Consider the following 18,120-nt stretch of genomic DNA (forward strand, 5'->3'; position numbering starts at 1 on the left):
GCCTACAGAAACGCTAGAGAGCCTGGCATCTGGCCTTGCTTAGCGCTAACCCACCAACTTGAGAGAGGGGATTTCTGCTCCAGTAAAAATGTACCGTCTCGGGAACCCTACATAGGTCACTCTGAGTTGGAACTGACTCAAGGGCAATGGGGTTGAACAGTAGCAGACGCCAGAGAGTTGCCTCTCTCTTGCCTTGCTTTCCCCAAGGGAGGGCAAAGAGGTGGCTTCTACCCAGGCTCCAGAAGGTCCCATCAGCTCTGAGATCCTCAGATCTCCTCCCAGAGAGAAGGCATATTGGGCCCCAGAGGCAGGAAGCTCAGGTTTTAATCCGGGCTCTACCATTCACTAGATGCCGCTCTCGAAGCCTCTGTTTCACATCTGGGAAATGGGCAGTGAATAAGCTTCAGCAATAGCAGGTGACTGGCGCCTGTTACCTTGCGGAAGTGCTGGAGAGATGCTCTGCCCATCTGCACTGGTCCTCCTCGGAGCAGTGCTGGTGGGAGGAGAACCCGGTACCTTGTCTTGGCCGGAACCTTGACTGTGTCTCTGCACTCATGTCCTGAAGAACTGAAGCAGGCCCTCCACCAAGCCCAGGAAGACTCTAGAACAGCAGTTCTCAACCTATGGGTCATGACCCCTTTGGAGGTCAAATGACCCTTTTACAAGGGTCACCCGATTCATAACAGTCCCAAAATGACAGCTATGAAGTAGCAACAAAACTAAGTTTATGGTTGGGGGGGGGGGGGATGGTCACCACAACATGAACCGTATTAAAGGGTCCCGCCATTAGAAAGGTTGAGAACCACTGCTCTAGGATTTTGGGTTGGTTGTTGAGTTTTGTTGTTGTTGCAAACAACCCCCTGCTGGGTAAGTCTGAGAGAGGATTACTAGATGACAACAAGGAAACAAACCATAGCAGCCCGGAAGGTTCAGTGGCAAGGGGTGGGGGTGGAGTCAAATGTGTGATTGATGGGGGTGGAGTCAAATCTGTGATTGGTGAGGTTCCCTGATGGCAGTAGAACTGCCCCAGCGGGGTCCTAGATTCTCATCTTTATGGGAGAAAATCACCAGGTCTTGTCTCCTACCTAGCAGCTGGGGGGTTCAAACCACTGATGTTTCGGGTGGGCTGCCTTCTCTTGATGGCAGACCAGGTAAATCAGTTGTGAGGGACCAGAAACCAAGAGAGGAGAGGCAGTAGAAGAATGTCTTTGCTTTTCGGGATGACGGGGAGCAGCCGTGGATCGGGCTGGGCCCAGGGGGATGTCAAATCATTGGGTCAACCCTAGCCCCTCAGCCATCAGGACACCCGAGTCATCATAGGAAGCCCCAGATTCCAGCAGGAAATGTCTGCCACCAGCCCCAAATGGAAACCTCCCTCAACTTGCTGCTTTGAGAGAAACTGTCCAGGCCATTGACTCCTACCCGAAAACCCACACAGGAAGGACTCTAGCAGACTTGGCAGAGCAAGAGAATGGGATTGCTATGAACAAGGAATAAATGGAGCAGCAGATTGTGCTCCATCCCAGAAGCCAAGCCCCAGGCCCTGCTCCCCCTGCAGCGAGGGGCTTCTTGGTGCTGATGACTGATAGGGCCATCCTCTTTTGCCGCCCCTTGAAGTTCGCATCTGTGGCAAGCGAACTTGCCACAAATGTAATTTAAAGGACGGCTCCCCCGCAGCCTGGGGGTTGAACTTGCTTCCAGAAATGATAGCCGGCAAGTGGTATCTCCTCAGATTCCTCGGAAATGGCTTTGGGTACAGGGAGGGGAGCCGAGGCCGCTGGCCGAGTGGATTTGACTTACTAGGACCCACGGAGGCGGGTGGGGGTGCAACATGGACTGCTCACCAGCCGGTTATCGCTGCGGAACAATGGTCAAGAATTCAGAAATGTCACTGTGGAATTCGTCTAATCTCCTCCAGCTCATGGCACTTGCTGGCGGCTGATTCCAGAGTGCAGCCCGGAGGCAGAGGAGCACTGCGGGTGGAAGAGCAGCTTCCTTCTCCCTCGCCGATTTCCTCTCCCTTCCTCGTCTGCATTGCACATCTCTACACACATCGGTGCAAACACCTGTGCTTGCTTGTCTCGGGAGATTGCCCCTGCCAGCTGTGGGCTCAGGCATGGGTGGAGAGCGGGCAGAGGACACCTGGGTTCTTCACTGCCAACTGGGTCTGGGGGTGCTCAGGTGAAAGTGTGCCTTGCTGACTGTATTAGTCTGGGTAGAATAAAGAAACAAATCCAGAGACACTCATGTGTATAGGAAAGAGCTTTATATTAAGAGTGATTGTACATTAAGAAAACATCCTAGCTCAGCCAGATCAAGTCTATAAGTCCAATATAAGCCCATATTTACAATTCTAGTCTATAAATTCCTCTGTAGACTCACAAAACACATGCAATGACGCCAAATGCAGGAAGATCACAGGCCAGTGGGTGGAAAGTCTTATGGATCCAATGGCAGTGGAAGCATCTCAGTGCTGGCAGGGGTCTCCATGTGGTTCCTCTGGCTCCAGAGCTCTAGTGTAGCTCCATGTGTCTTGTCAACCGAAATGTCTCACAGGGAGTTAGCCTGCGCCCTGTCTGAAGCCAGCTATTAATCTCCTTAGCACCTCCAAAGGAGGTACTCAATCTGCGACCTGACTGACATCCCTTCACTCTTAATCCTCTCAAATTGACAACAGATTATGTAACTACTACGATGCCGGTTGTACAACTACAGAGGACCCCAGGTGGTTTCCAAGGCCCTCAGAGCCCAGGCCCTGGTCACAAGAAGCTTTTTGCTAAGGCCCCATCCTTCCCAGACCCCAGTCACAAGAAGCATTTTGCTAAGGCCCCATCCTTCAGCAGGCTCAGTGCAGTGTGCAGAGTAGAGAACACTAAGGCATGAGGCACAGCCTCTGTCCTCAGGGAATTTGTCATCCAGTCCTGGAGATGATAGGCGGAGCTACAAGGGACAGAGGAAAATGACCGATCATAGGCCGGGGTTTGGTCACATACGGTCTGGAGTCTTTTGTATTTGTTTTTTGAATCTTTGCCAACTGAAATATAACACTTTGAGGGTTAGGCTTCTGTCCTTATTCCTTGGACATTTGTTGAGCAACAATTACTCCCTGCCGGGCACTGCGCTGAGGACTACAGAGAAAAGCAGTGTTCGTAGGGATGGGGAGCACTGAGAACCTCATTGCTTAGCAGGCTGGGGTCATGCATTAGTCTCTAGGGATTATCATGCAATACGCTGGTCTGTGAAAGAGAACCCAAAGCAAACCAAACTCTGTCATTGCACCCATGCTGACTGACAGTGACCCCATAGGACAGGGCAGAACTGCCCCTGTGGGTTTCCACGACCCTTTATGTAACTCTTTATGGGAGAAGAAAGTCCCATCTTTCTCCCATGGAGCAACCTGTGATATTGAACTGCTGGTTATCAGTCCGACACAGGTTTGCAGGTTATCAGTCCAACGCGTAACCACTATGTCACCGGGACTCCTTGAAAGAGGTCAGTGCAGTAGAAAGAGAGACCGCCGGGTTCAGTAAGTTAGGGAAGGCTTCCCTAGAGGCAGTGCTACCTGACGCTGGCTTTGAGGAGTCCACAGGGAGGGCAGGGTGGGTCGTGGAGAAAGGGGCGAGAAGATAGCGTCTCATGGAATGAACAGTGCTCATGTGTGTGCAATATACATGGCGTGTTTTTACATAAAGGCAAAGTCTCTCTGGCTGGAGCGTTAAGAGTATTAGTGTGGTTTAGGGTTGAGGCAAAGAGAATAAAAAGTTAGTTCGAGGTACAAGTTTATGAAAGGCCTAGACCATCATGGCCTGCTCTACGTCTCTGCTGGGTTCAGTAATCGTTTACGATGGTCACACAGGAGTCACTGACTGTCCTCACAGTTATGGCATTTGTTGGCGGAGGAAATAGGTCACAATTCCGGATCACGGATGATTCAGGATACAGTTCTTCAATCAGGATAGCTTCTGCTCAGCTGTGTCCACAGACAGGCCCTCTGGTCCTCAATCCTGGCCTCTGGCCTTCTCAAGCAAGTGTTACAAAGCTCTTCAGCTTCACCAAAAACTGTCCTGAGGCCCCACTCCACCAGAAAGCCTCCTAAAGATACCCAGCGTTCTCTTCCATGAGTCAGCATGCCCCTTTACTGCCTTACTCCGTGAGCCAAGAAGCCCATGTAGCTTATGCTCGTTTCCACTACCGCCTTTCACTGCCACTGCTTCTTGCCATCTCGTCCATCCCTGGTGCTTCAGCACGTGTTCTTGCACTCTGTTCCTTGGGTCTCAGAGGTTCTCAGCACCGAGATTCCAACACCCAAAGGATATAGTCCATTGCTAGCACTTCTTTCTTTGAAGTAGTGAGGCACCCACCTCCCCCGCCACACTCTCCACCCCACCCCGCTCCACTCTGGGATCGACTTTCTTTTTAGTATAGAGGGATGGCAAAAACTGACCAACTCCTTCATTAGGGTTCTCTACATTGTATTTTCATGGCCCCACCCACAGGGTTCCAGGAAGCTTATTTACATTATTAGCAAGCTGTTCAGTCCCTTTGGTGGGCCACAAGTACCTTATTTGCATAGTCCCACCTAATATTGTGTGGGAGTCACAAAGACTATGGCTACAAGGATCATATTTAAAAATTCACTGCACCGCAGGATCCTGGATGATGACAAACAATGGAGTCATGCACTTGAAAGTTATTGACATACAAGTGGTGGCTGATGTCACAGACTTTGGTACAATTGTCTGGGATTGTACGGAACAGGAAGGAAAAGTAGGCAGAGTCCTGGGGGCCACCACAATTAAGGGACAGGTGGGAGAAGGAACGCCGGGGGACAGGTCTGAGAGAGAGGCAGTAGAAGCAGAAGCAAAGGCAGTGTTAGAAAATAAGCATCCCCTTAAACATATAATTGCTATTTAATAGTTGGTTGCCTGGAAATGGAAAAGAAGTAAAGGTATTTTATTGGCATAGCATATTCAAATAATATGAAGCATACATATTTCTCCAGAAGCCCATGCCTTTTAATAGGTGCGTCTAGATTATTCTAGTAGAATAACCACCACTAAGCTCACAATGCAAACAATACCATTGCCGTTGAGTGGAATCTCTCTTATCTCCAGGGATAAATGGATCTGCTCCAATTTCTGCTCACCAGTCAAAATTTCACATTCAATTGAGTGTTCATTCCGAGTTTAAAGTGATTCAGTGGCTGTGACTGCTTAGAAAGTTGTGCTTTGGTAAATTGAAAATTATTTTTCCAAAGTGATGGACTAGTTTGCCATCTATATCCATTCTCTTGATTCGGTCTTACGGCCAAAATTGGAGGGCCTATTTCTCTGATTGCCACAGGCTAAGTGACCTCCTCCTCAGGGTTCCCGGGGTGTCTAAATCCACTCCTGAGGGGGTTGTGGGTGTCGGCACTCAGGAGAGCCGAGGGCCCCTTCGAATGAATACATGCTCTGCTGTGGATTACTGCACATGCCAGAGGTGTCTGCATTCAAAGAAATAAAGGAAGAAAACAATTTAAAACTCAACTGAGTAGCTACCAATGACAATTACTGCTCACTCTTACTCTCCCTGAAACCGCAGCAGAGCCGCTGACTCTTATTTAAAAAAAAGAAAAAAGAAAAGAAAGAGTAACTGCTTGGAGAAAATCTGTTCCAAAAGAATTAACCCTAGAACCTGGCCTCCTCTCGGTTCTAAATGACTTGCATGTTTCAGACTATTCAATATTTGGAATGGGCCTATTCTCCCAGCAAATACTGCTGGAGTGCCCACTGTGTGCTAGGCATGGACAGAGACACGTTCTCAGATCCTCTTGCCACAGCCAGTACACACCCTCTGGAGGAGATGAGGCATCACACATAAGGATACAGTGTGGGTCACGGGTGGTCAGTGTCCCAAACAAATACAGCAGGGAAAGGGGTGCAGAGTGATGGTTGGGGCGTGCCCTTTCAGGTTAGGAAAGGCATGCCTTGTGTATAGTGTAACTGTCAACTCTATAGCTGTCCCCCCTCCTCCCAACTAGGCTGGGGAGCAGGTAGATGCTTTGTGAACATCCACCCAACCAAGAAACCTGTAACCCTGTAAGCGATTGGTCACTTAGATAATAGTTGTTTTAAAAAAAATCAACTCCCCAAATGTAACTGTAAGGCCACTTTTTTTTCTTTTTTACAGGTGACTTTAAAATAAAACAACTTCCATTATTCAAAGATTCAGAAAGGCAGCTAGCTCTTAGAAATGACTAAAATGACCCACTAGTCTTCCCTTTTTTTTTAAATGGAGACATTTGCTCCCCTGCTGAGACCATGTATTATATCTGGTTTCACATCAAAATGAATTTTCAGCTGCTAAGTTTGAAAAAAAAAAAAAGCCTGAAAACAGCAATTAGTATTGGAAAAGCTGACAGAACCTTAAGTGTAGTGGCATGATTGGTGCTGTTATAATTATGTGCCTGAGTGTGTACATGTCTGTGTAAACATCGTATGAAAAGCACACTCCAGGTCCAGGACAGGGGCTGGTGTATTTCCTTGCAGGTGAGTGGGCGAGAGAGCTGATGGAATCTTTTTATCACTGCTAGGTGACAAGGATGCCTCTCATCTTACATCTGCATAATCTTGTTTTCCAAATGATGGCCCCATCTGTCACTTCATTTGGGCCTCAAAACTTACTGGTTAAATACAGACAAACAGGGCAGGCCTTGGTCTTCCCATTGAAGGGGTAACGAACTCTTAGCGGGTCAGCTAAAAGGATGGACAGTTCTTATCTGCAAGGTGGGTAATGGGGCCCGGATTACATCATCCCTAAGGCCCTTCCCAGCTTGGCAATTCCATGATTTCTCTTCCTCTGATTTTCAGGAAGTGACACAGCTGCTTATGGGTGGTGGAGACACCCTTAAAGTCTAGAAGGTCTTCTCCCACACAATTCTCCCTCCTCTTAAAGCCCTGCTCTGCATGTGGAATCATCTGTACAATGTAGCACCTGCCATATACAATGTAGCACCTGCCGTATACAATGTAGCACCTGCCGTACACAATGTAGCACCTGCCGTATACAATGTAGCACCTGCCTTACGCACAGACTCCAAGGGAGGCTTGGTGAAGCCTAGCACAGTGGTAGCTGTTATGTTGGTTGTCTTGTCACTAGTACTAATAAGGAACCCCTGCAGTTAAAAATACTTGCTGCCACCCAAAAGTCCAGCTTGTCCAAGGAAGGAAGATGTGGCAGTCTGGTTCTGTAAAGATTCACAGCCTTGGAAACTCCGTGGGGTACTCTGCTCTGTCCTATACAGTTAATGTAAGTCAGAGTCAACCTGACAGCAATGCATTGTGTGGGGTTTTTGTTTTCATAAGGAGGCTGTATAGTGTGGTATATTGTAACGATACTATAATATAATGTAGTATTAGTAGAGCTCAATCGCTGGAGGAGGATTTTGTGCTTGGTAGAGGGTGAACAACAAAAAGGAAAAGAGGAAGACGCCCAATCAACTCAGTTGACACAGTGGCGGTAGCAGGGGCTCAAACATCACCACCATTGTGAAGCTACCTCCTGCGATGCCGGAAAGACCGGCAGCGGTTCGTTCTGCTGCACATAGGATCACTCCTGAGTCAAAACCCACTTGACAGCACCCGCAACAACATGGCGGTCTGAAGATGATCGAAAATGATAGGGCCAGGGTGGGTGGCGGGTGGGTGGCGCTTCAAAAAGTTCATGCAAAAATTCTACTATCTTTGGATTCCATCCTTCCATGAACTTTTGGAAACCCCTTCATCTAGCGCACCTAGCCCACTGGCTGCCCTGTCCCGCATGTGCAGTCAGTGGTTGAGTAAGTGGGGGGTGAGAGAGTATGTTTCATGACAAACGGGGATTTATTTTCACGATGGCCTCGGAGCCTGAAGTGTCATTTCACAGAGGCAGTGCGTACTCTTGAAATAACTGAAAGCAGTGGGCATCGCTACAGAAAAAGACAGAAGCGTCTGAGTTGGGCCATTCGATGCACACCTGGGAGGGGAGGGAGACCCGCGTGCACCCAGTACGTGGCTCACAGCAGTCCCATGTCAGATGGGCTTCGTAAACCAGGCATGATAGCTGTGGTGTATATCTTTCTTCAAGCTCACAGGGCTGCGGTTTATTTAGGAAAACCCGTTGGCTCGCTTTGTACCACTTTCTTTGAGGTGCGGTTGGAGTTGTGAGCGGCTGCATTGCTGGGATGATGACCGTTACCAGAGTCAGCGCAGGTAGAAAGCAAGCTCCTAGAGCCACGTGGTCCCCAAAAGGCTGGTGGCAGGACTGGACTGTGACAGCTCTCTCGCGGGGGGGGGGAGGAGGGCGGGGGGGGGTGCTCGGTGGTTACTTGTCTCTTCCTGACGTGGTGCTGGGCATGCAGGTTTCCAGAGGATAAGCCAGCATGTAGATGCATCTGTTGCCACATATGCTGAAACTGTACTGCCCTGTGGGTCTAGCAACACCTATTAAGGAGTCACAAGGTGGTGCTGCCCTCAATCAGGTACCTGAAACCCAGGCAGTCCTTAAACCAGTGGGCTCCAGAAAAGGGGTACTGAAAACACAACTTCCAGCACAGTTTAAAAAAATTATTTACAAAGTCCAATACAATAAGACACAGCCATTGACAGATTGTGAAATATGTATGTACTGTTTTTTTAATCATTTTATTGGGGGCTCTTACAGCTCTACTAGCAATCCATACATCAATTGTTTCAAACACATTTGTACCTATGTTTCCACCATCATTTTTAAGTCATTTTCTTTCTACTTGAGCCCATGATAGTTGGGATTTTTTTTATAATCGCAACTTTGTCCTTTTTTTTTTTTAATCATTGTATGTACTGTTTTTCATGGATGTCAGTCTGCCCCAGAAGTGAATTCATATCCCACGGGCATGCCCTCAAGCACTACGGTGGTTTGTGATGGGCGAGCAGGCAGGCCGGGAATGCTTCGACTGACGTCTTGTTCTGTGTGAGTGACCTCCCGCTTTTAAATGTGTGAATTCCCATTGGAATGTTCTAGGGGAAAGCCATGGTCTTCGCCCCACGCCGAGGGGACACCGTCAACCAGTTTTGCAATCTAGCCGGAAAAGCGGGTTTCTCGGTCCAAAGACATGAACATTATGATGAACACATTTCAGACTTCCACTCCAAGGTGAGTTTTCTGCTTGTGTTAGATAACACGGTAATCCATGTTGCATTTTGAAGCGATCCTGGTCGTTTTTGGCAGGTAACCTCAGGTTTGATTAAAGGACTCCTTAGGTGGTGCTACTTCTGAGCAGCTGTTTGTATCGGATTCTTTGGTGAGGAAAACCACCTTTTATCTCTGTGTGTCTCAGAGAACTTTACGGAAGCCATTTCAGTTTACTCCTTTCTCTGAAACAAACTAACCTTTTCAGTCACAAGAGATTCATCTGTAGGATGCAGGGGAGCTGGCATAGAACGAATAATAAACACGCATTTGTAGCTTAATGAAAAACCTTCAGCTTTTAAGTAGGTTAAACGCTTTAGCGGCACTGGAAACATGAAGGTGAATGTCTAATTGTATCATGCTGGACTAGAAGTCTTTATCTCTGCCAGCTTTATGGCTGGGTCAGTTGGCAGTTTGAAACTGCTAACCCTCATACAGAATCTCACAGTCGTGGGGTTATATGTCAGAGCGAAGCGCTACAAGACTTAGGTCAAAAGCACTTATCTGAGCTTGCTTACATAAAAGCAATGTTATCAGCCTTTTTGTGATTTATAGGTGTGGAGCCATATAGGACAGTGAGAGGCAAGGGTACCACCGAAACTTTTTAGGAATCTCACATTTGTTAATACACACACATCACCGTGACTGACATAGATGCGTTAGCTCTGTAATTTTGTGCCTTCTCGAAATCTCCCTTCGCGGAGTTAATCTGACCTTGGCAGGAGACTTTGAGTTGTCTTAGTTTTGCAAGTTGTGACTGCAGGGAAGTAAAGATCCAGACCAGGATTTTCTCATGGAAAACATGTTCATAGAGCTCTTCATTGCCCGGGATTGTGGTGTCACGGAGAAGTGTGTTGACTTTTAGAAATTGATATGCAAAGAATGGATCTGATCTTCTGGGTCAGAGGGAAGAAATGCTCACTTTGGGGAATGGGGTTGAGGCGAGGGATGAGGGAAGCCACCTTCACTGTAGGCAGTTAAAAGAGGTCATTTTCTCTCGTGAGTGGAATCTGGCCCATTGCTTACAATTAGAAAATTAAAAGAGAAATGGCATGTGTAATTCAATTTTTACCTGCTTTTCTTTCTAAACCCCTCCCCAGAACAAGAGGATCAGCTCTGAAGGCTTTACTTGGTAGGAGGCAGGGGAATGGAGGATTTCCCCTGTCCATGCAACCACCCCCCCACACACCCACACACACACCCACACACACACCTTCCTCCCCACAAATTGATAGCATGGCCTTCTCTTGAGAATTCAGCTGGAGCTTCAGGGATCAGCTAATGGTTGCTTCAATGTCATGTCATTCACTTTCCCCTTGAACAACAAACGCTGTAAATTTCTCGGTGACAGCTCAGCGGAGCAAAGGCCTGGGGTTTTACACCTGCAGATGTTCAGTCTGGTGTGGGGTGGCCTCTGTCTCCTTCCAGCAAGATCTGAAGTGCTCTGGGACCCAAGAGGCGGGAGGTGTTCAACCCCTCAGGTGCCCTCTTCTCCTTTGCTTAGAGCTTCCGACTGTCAGTCCCTAGTGGACAGCAACTTTGTGTCTAACTTTGGGCTCTACCCTGCTAATAAGCTAGAGCATGTCCATGAATTGCTAAACACGCCTCATCTAGTGATGTTGTACACCATCCCCACAGGTATCACTCTAAAAATAATCCCTGGCAGATGGATTCTTCCCAGGAAAATAAATTTCCTTAAGTAATAAAGGGGCTTGGTTAGTCTCTTCTCAACTACTTCCCAGTAATATCCCATGCTAGTGTTAATAACGTAGCTAATATTGGACTCCAAAGTCATCTTGGAGGTGTATCTTGTAGCAAAGGGATGTGTGTGTGTGTGTGTGTGTGTTTGTGTACGTGTGCATGCCTGAGTGGCAGGCTATTCTCAGGCTGTAGAATGCTGGTGGATTATTCCTTATAGTTGGGGAATCCTGAATCAAACGTGCAGTTCATAAGCATGGACTGACACAATAGATATGTTTTCATGACCAGAGCTATTTCAGTGGGTTTGATGTTCTGCTCCTAGCAAAAGCATACTGCTAGTCCATGGGTACTGGCTGCCCAGAGCCTGGCCCTTAGGACCCCCTACCTCCAGCACCGCCCCACCCACCCCACCCCATGCTGACCCCCTTGCATAAGGGTGTTGGGAAAGGATTTCCTTTGACCAGACAGCAAAGCCCGAGCAAATGCAGAGGAGCCAGTTTCTTGCTCAGCGCCCCCCTTGCTCTTCTCTTGGGGCCCCCGTGCCCCGCCCGGCCACAGGGCCCTGGAACCTGCACCCCGGTGGCTTTTGTTCGCTGCAAGCTAATAGCCACGGCTTAAAACTGTTGCATCTTGAGCAGTGAGCCGCTTCCTTCCTCTCCCTCTCTGGGCAAAGCCCCAACGTGCCCAGGCCCAGCTCGCTCCCAAGCGGAGGAGCGGCGTTTCCTTCAGGCTGCGTGTTATCCTCTTAGCCCTACTGTGTTGGAATAGAGCGGAACCAGCTGGAGGACTGTAACACGCCTGATAATGCCGCTCTTTTCCGCTGTCCCGTCTTAATCTTGTTACACAAATGGTTGTGGAGAGATTCATGAATTTTAATTTTGCCCTCTTGCATTAGGGCCTCACGTCACTCATACACAGCTGCCTTCTACGCGGAGTTGTTCACCCCTCCTCTTACAACGGTGGGGGGGGGGGGCGGGTGTTGAAATTAGTTACCATCTTGGCAGTAGTGCAAGGTAAAAAAAACCTACAGATTTAGGCAACCACCCATGAAGCTGATTAACAGTCAGTGATCAGGAGGAACAGCTTTGCCTCTTAAACTTTTCACCTCTCATTGTGAACTGTGAAATTTTGTTTCCGTTCAAAAGCAAGCCTGTAATCAGCACGGTGCCACTCTGCACTTGTCTACCAGGGCTTTTGTTAAACTGTGCCCACACCACGCGCTCAGGAGCCAGGCACCCATAGGTGTGGTGGGTGGGTGTGCGTGGGTGTTTAAATTTCACCTCTCTGTCCGTCCAGGCAACGGGAAAAAACACCAAATATGCTCCCCTCTTCTCCCCTCCAAGGCTATGGAATCAAAGGCCCCATTGGATGGTACCTCTGCAAACCACTAGGATATTAAGATAGCAAGTTGTTTAGAAAGGTAGAAATTGGTTGATCCAAGTCCTCTCGTTCACACACATCTTTGCTAAGGCATGGCTTGTACACACCATGTCTCTCCCCCTCCTCCTCTCCCCACCCCACCCCCTTTTTTTTAACTTTTGCAAAACTCGAGTGTTTCTGTCCTGTAATTTTTTGGGGGGTGCTGAGTAATGAAAACAGGCTTGGGTTGGGCGGTGCAGTCAGTACATTGTGGTAAAGGCACGCCAGATTGCACTGCTGCTTATCTGTTCCAAATGCCACATGACAAGCGGCTGGTGCTTAAAGGCTGTGCCGCGTGCTGCTGCTGACTGTGGATGCTGTACAAGGTAAACAGTCTCCACTGCGCGCGTGGCCACGCTTCACGCGGGATGGCTGAGCATATCCCATCCCATTATGAAGTAAAGCATAATGCCACTAATAGCAGCCATATCTTTTAGCCCTGTCCTCAAAGACCCTGTTTTAACCTACGACATTGAAAAACTCTGTGATTCACAACTTGCTTTGGGTTCCTTCCCTCCCCCCCCCCCACCTACCAAAGTGCTTGATTATTTCTTGAAATTGTAATGATTAATTAGGCAAAGAATATGCAGCCTTGGTCAATGGAATGATTCCCCATGGAAGCAAGGATTTCCTGACAGCCTGTGTGTGTTGTCCAAGGGCCCTCTAGGCACAAGCTCGGTTCTGGAACGAGTGGGGACTGGGCTGTGCCCTCACAGGACCCTGGGCTCTACCCTTGTCCTGGGGTCCTAGTCAGAACCAGCTGGCCCCTGGCCCCTTCCAGCAACCCTGTCTCTGCTTTGGCCTCCAGAGGTCAGCATAGAAGTCAAGTTAAAAGGGATTCCTTATGTACCCATATTTACAGGAGAATTGTTTATCCCACACCTATTACCTCAGGGACTTGGTAAAGGGCTCATTGGAGGCCCCGTGTAGGCATGCACTCCTGTGAGTGAGTCAATCAGCTGACTCATGCTGAGTAACCAACTTTCCCTGAGCCCCATCCCCAAGGAAAGAATTTTGCTAGCTTGGCCAACTGGCTCTATACCCTATTTCAGTGGGCTCCCTCCATCACTAGGGCAATGGTGAAAACGAAGGTATTTACAATCAGTAGGTCCCAGTTAGCAGGTTGGGACTGGGCAGTTGTAAAGCCACCTTCCCCCTTTCCCACCCCCAGATGAAAAGACATGGGGTTGAGGGACCTGTGGTTAGGATTAACACAGTCACTGCTTTGGTGGCAACAGAATCCATGAGGCTCTTTCTAAAGAGACAACTAATTATCTGTAAACACAGCAAAACTCTATCTTAAGAAAAGCGAATAAGAGAGTGGAGCGAGTGGACGGCCAGCAATTCTTAGGCAAGTGAATTAGTCCGTGAAGACCGGGTTGGCTTCCTCTGGTCTCCAATGGAAAAGGAGAAAGCAGGGTGTAGCTCCAGTCTGTAATCCTGAGGCCCTGTCACCCTGTGGGGGTGTGATTTAGAAGAAACCTGCACTGGGAGAACCTTCGCATCAGCATGCCCAAGATCCAAGAACGCTGTGAGGCAGGAGGGGAGCTTGCTCTTTAGCTTAGGGTGGGGAGGATGTGTGCCCCATTTAAAATAATAAAGTTATTGGTGCCCCGTGTGCTTGAAATAAATTATTCCCATCCTTAGCGCAGTGGTCCTCAACCTCACGCCCCGACCCTTTCCTACAGTTCCTCATGTGGTGGTGACTCCCCAACCATAACATTATTTTTGTTGCTGCTTCATCACTGTCATTTTGCTACTGTGATTAATCGGGTGACCCAGGGGAAAGGGTCATTCGACCCCCAAAGGGGTTGAGACCCCACAGCTTGAGAACCGCAGCCTTAGGGGGAAAAAAATTTTTTTTAAGTGGTGTGGTGGGGGGGGGAATTTTTTTAAGGAAAAAGAATCAACACATGGCTCAAATCCACGGACTTGGAAAAAAAATTGATAGTTTTGCCTTTCTATTGGCAGATTGTCATTTGCTTAAATAGACAAAATAGCTTGTCAAACCTGCTCTAGCCACATACGGAAACAGACACTTTAGACATGAGAGCACTGGTTGAATTTCAATCCTGTCGTGGAAAGGCCCTCAGGACTTCTTTGCCGGGGCAGTAGCAAATGTTACTGCCTGATTGTTGGGCCATGTCCTCCTCCCCCGGAGAAAAAGGCATTTGGATTGCATGTTGTTCACATGAAAAGCCCTAAAGCAGCTGCTGAAAGGTTGTTGACATGTCTTCGCCCCACAAGCTGTGTCCCTATGCCCAGGTGTGCACCAGGGCTCCACCCAGTTGCTGACCCGAAATGCTTGCCTGCTTGAATGCAGGGCTGCCAGACAGGGCAGAGGGACCTGGGAGCAAAAACTTCTCTGCCAAACAGCCAGTCTGGTGCAGATGAATGGGCTCCGAGCTCTCCTGTCAGTGGAACAGACGCCTCCCAATTCAGAGAGGTCATAAATGCAGTTGAGGTATTTATGAAAAGCAAAACAAACCTATCCCCCTCAGCTCCCTCCCATATATCTATATATGTAGATATATATATATATATTCCCATCTTGTTGTCATTTGTCATGTCATGAACTATTTTGAGTGTGTATAATATATATATATAAAATTCTTCCCCGTATGCAAAAAATATATATGTAAAAAGTCACCACTTACATTCACAAATTAATAGGAATGTTATAGTCTAAGCCTGCTGACTGTATTTTTCTGTTATTGTCTTTCAGTTGAAAAAGGAAAACCAGGATATATATGAAGAAAACCTTCACTACCCACTTCTGCTTATTTTAACCAAAACTGGGTGAAGATGAAGCTCTTTGAGAGAAAATGGGAGCATCCTGCACACAATAGAAGGTTTTCTACAAAAACAGAAAGCTATACTGTATCACACTCAACAAGCCGCCTGCTCCTGGATTAAAAGGTCCCCAGGATGAGGCCCCCCCACCCCTCAGCGACCGTGTGGTCTCTGGAGTCCTCCTGCCGTCACCCACATGATTCCCCAGTCCACCTCCAGCCCCCTGCCTCAGCCTGTTTGTTGCTTTCCCTGCACCAAACCTTGGTGCATCCTTAAAAATGTTTAAAGCAGCCTGTTTGATATTTTCAGAATTGAACTTGTGAGCAACCTAAATATTTCTCCCTGGTAACTAAGACACAATTCACTTTGCAGAAACACTTCAACCCCCACCATCTTGTAAATGGACCTCTTTGTCCTGATTTTGGTAGGAGTCCTTTTCTAACCTGTAAACATAGCAAACATCATGCTATCCCCCACCCCCAGTTTAAAAAATAAAGTCCATCTTTCCAATCTCCTTCCAATTAACTGTATTAAATCTGCCATCTCTTTCTCTCATTCCTTCTTTCCCCTCCTTTTAAACAGGATTTTTTCTTCCCCCCAATAGATGTATAAGAAATCAGCCCAAAGCCTCATAAACTGACCGTTTGTCCTCTGGACACAATAGCATGGCCAGCCCTCTGCTCCTCCTCTCCAATTATGTGTGATTAGTCTCAGTGTGTTGTGTCAAGGAGGGGGAGTGTGCTGAGTGCTTATTATCTGTTTAGGTACAAGAAGAGCACATTTAGGCTCTATGAATGAAAAGTGAGCCTTTATCAGGGCTCCCATCTAACTGCGGCTGGGCTCCGGGCCTCTTTCAAAACAGGTCCTTCCCATAGAAATGTTGAATAAATGGTTGATAAAGTAGATTGAAACTGGGGGAGGTTTAAAAATAAAATAAACCTCCATCTTACAGTTACTTAAAATAGGGATCTACTGTATACTACTATTCACCGTGATTCGAGGGTCTGGCCAGTGTCTAATAGGAGCAACCTAGGATTAAGCCGGAATGACTTTTCTGCAGGGAACCCAAGCATATCCTTGTTCAGTGCAGCCAGAAGATGCTCTGACGCCTTTTGTGGAAATGCAGATGGTTATCTGTAAGGAATCATCTGTGCCCACTTTAACAGTAACGTCATTAGCAGGTCAGCCACATAGCCACCTGTCTTTAGCAGAGGGAAAGCATGTATTTGGTTGGGGACACGGTTGAGAGGTGGGAGACGCACTCGGTACTGCACCCGTTTGCATGTTAAACAAACTTCGCTGTCCTAGAAACAGCCAGGCTCAGATGTCTCCTCTGCTCACTTCTATCATCAAACACATTTTTCCACCATCAGTTTGCATGTCCTTGTATCCCCCCACTTTTTCTGCTCCATTAGAGCACCTAGATGGGTCTCGGAAGGCATAGGTCAAGTCGCAGTTAGATCACACATTTCTTTCTCACAAAAACTTGAATTGCAATGCCAAGTGATGGGCTAACATCACAATAACAGCAATTTATTCCTCTTTGGATAAAACAGCAGTCTATTCTCAGTGCTACATAAAGACCAGGGCAATGCAAACCAGCCATTTAGCTGAGGAGTTCAGCTCGCGGCAGCTCTCCTCTGGGGACTGTATAGGTTGCACACTGGCTTCATATTTTCTTGTTTAAAAATTAGAATCTGGAATGTTTTAAAAGGCAGGACAGGTAGTTCCAGTTATACTAGTGAAAAGACAGCGCAAATTATCTCCTGTAAAACCTGCAACTGAACCTGCCAGACAAAGGAAACCCATCGCGGTAGGGACACCTAAGATGGGCTATTCTTTCCTTCTTCCTCATCTTCTTTTAAAATATATGACAGGCCGTGAGATTTTTTCCTCTCCCCCGCCCCCCCACAATTTCTCCTCATGAAAATACATGAGTTGCCAGGAATTCAATTTGCATTTGTGTGTGTGGGTGTAGAAATCTAGTGTTTATTTTTCTGGTGAGAAATTGTGTTTTGAAGAAAGAAAAAAAACAACAACTAGTAATATGGTGTTTTTAAATAATGGGGATCCGGCGGTACAGCTACCTAAGACGGAGAAAGGCTTCCAGAATTGAGCTGTGCTTACCAAGTAGCATCTTGTCAAGAATTCTACTTATGGTGTGAGTGAAACCCAGAGAGAGAGAGAGAGAGAGAGAGAGAGAGAGATCGCCTGTAAAATGCTTCAATAGGTCTGCTCTGGACTGGCCCATCACCTGGAAGTAGCTCCAGCTCTGGCTCTTTAGAAGTTTGTAAGATGCTAATGTCACATCTGATGGAATAATTTAGGATTCTTTTTCCTCCTATTTTAATGAAGTATGAGTACCGAGAAGGGGCCATTGGGGCTGCTTTTAAAAGTTCATACATCTCCATTCCATCTGAACTTTGCGATGGAGAATTCTTTCTCTGCAGCCCTGATGGATTGTATAATTGCACTTGAAATGCACCCACCATTCCATACTTGTCTATGCAATCACACATGACATATATTGGTTTCCAAAGGCAGCCTGTGTTCTTAGGCAATCTCAAGAATTATTGCGCTAGGCCTTTTCCCCGGGTGTCTGTATCTTAGGCTATCCTTTGTCAGACTAAGTCAGTGTGGTTGCAGCTAAGAATGTTTCCAATGCTGCCCGTGGTCGATCCTAATGCAGTGATACGAACAGCCACATACAAGTTGGTTATAAGAAGTATATTTTATTTTATAGCAAGACATGGGCTGCGAATTGGGATGAAAGTGCTAGAAAGGACTGCCTAAGCGGTTGATGCTATTTTGTATAAATTGTGTATTTGGGTAGCTTTTTGACTGAGCGTGAAAATGTGACTTCCATTAGAGAAGGGTAATTTGGGTGTTCCGTATTCAGCAGAAAACTTGTCGGGCCATAAAAGCTTTCCTGGCTGCTTCCTCCGGTGTTTTCAGAGAAGAGCTGCCCGCCCCTTGCTGGGTTTCCCTTTGGCTTCAGCCTGGGCTGAATTTACCACT

General features: G+C 47.4%; 1 protein-coding gene across 1 annotated transcript in view; it reads left to right on the forward strand.

The window, feature by feature from the left end:
- The window catches only part of CAMKMT (calmodulin-lysine N-methyltransferase), a 461,032-nt gene extending 445,323 nt beyond the window's left edge, over window positions 1-15,709 (forward strand). Inside the window, exons 10-11 of the mRNA XM_075535807.1 lie at window positions 9,022-9,153; window positions 15,035-15,709. Coding sequence (XP_075391922.1) covers window positions 9,022-9,153; window positions 15,035-15,112 — 210 coding nt within the window. The 3' untranslated portion in view covers window positions 15,113-15,709. The remainder of the gene's footprint in view (window positions 1-9,021; window positions 9,154-15,034) is intronic.
- Window positions 15,710-18,120: the final 2,411 nt, after the last annotated feature.

Source organism: Tenrec ecaudatus, chromosome 17, assembly GCF_050624435.1.
Source record: "Tenrec ecaudatus isolate mTenEca1 chromosome 17, mTenEca1.hap1, whole genome shotgun sequence".
In the NCBI taxonomy this organism is placed as follows: domain Eukaryota; kingdom Metazoa; phylum Chordata; class Mammalia; order Afrosoricida; family Tenrecidae; genus Tenrec; species Tenrec ecaudatus.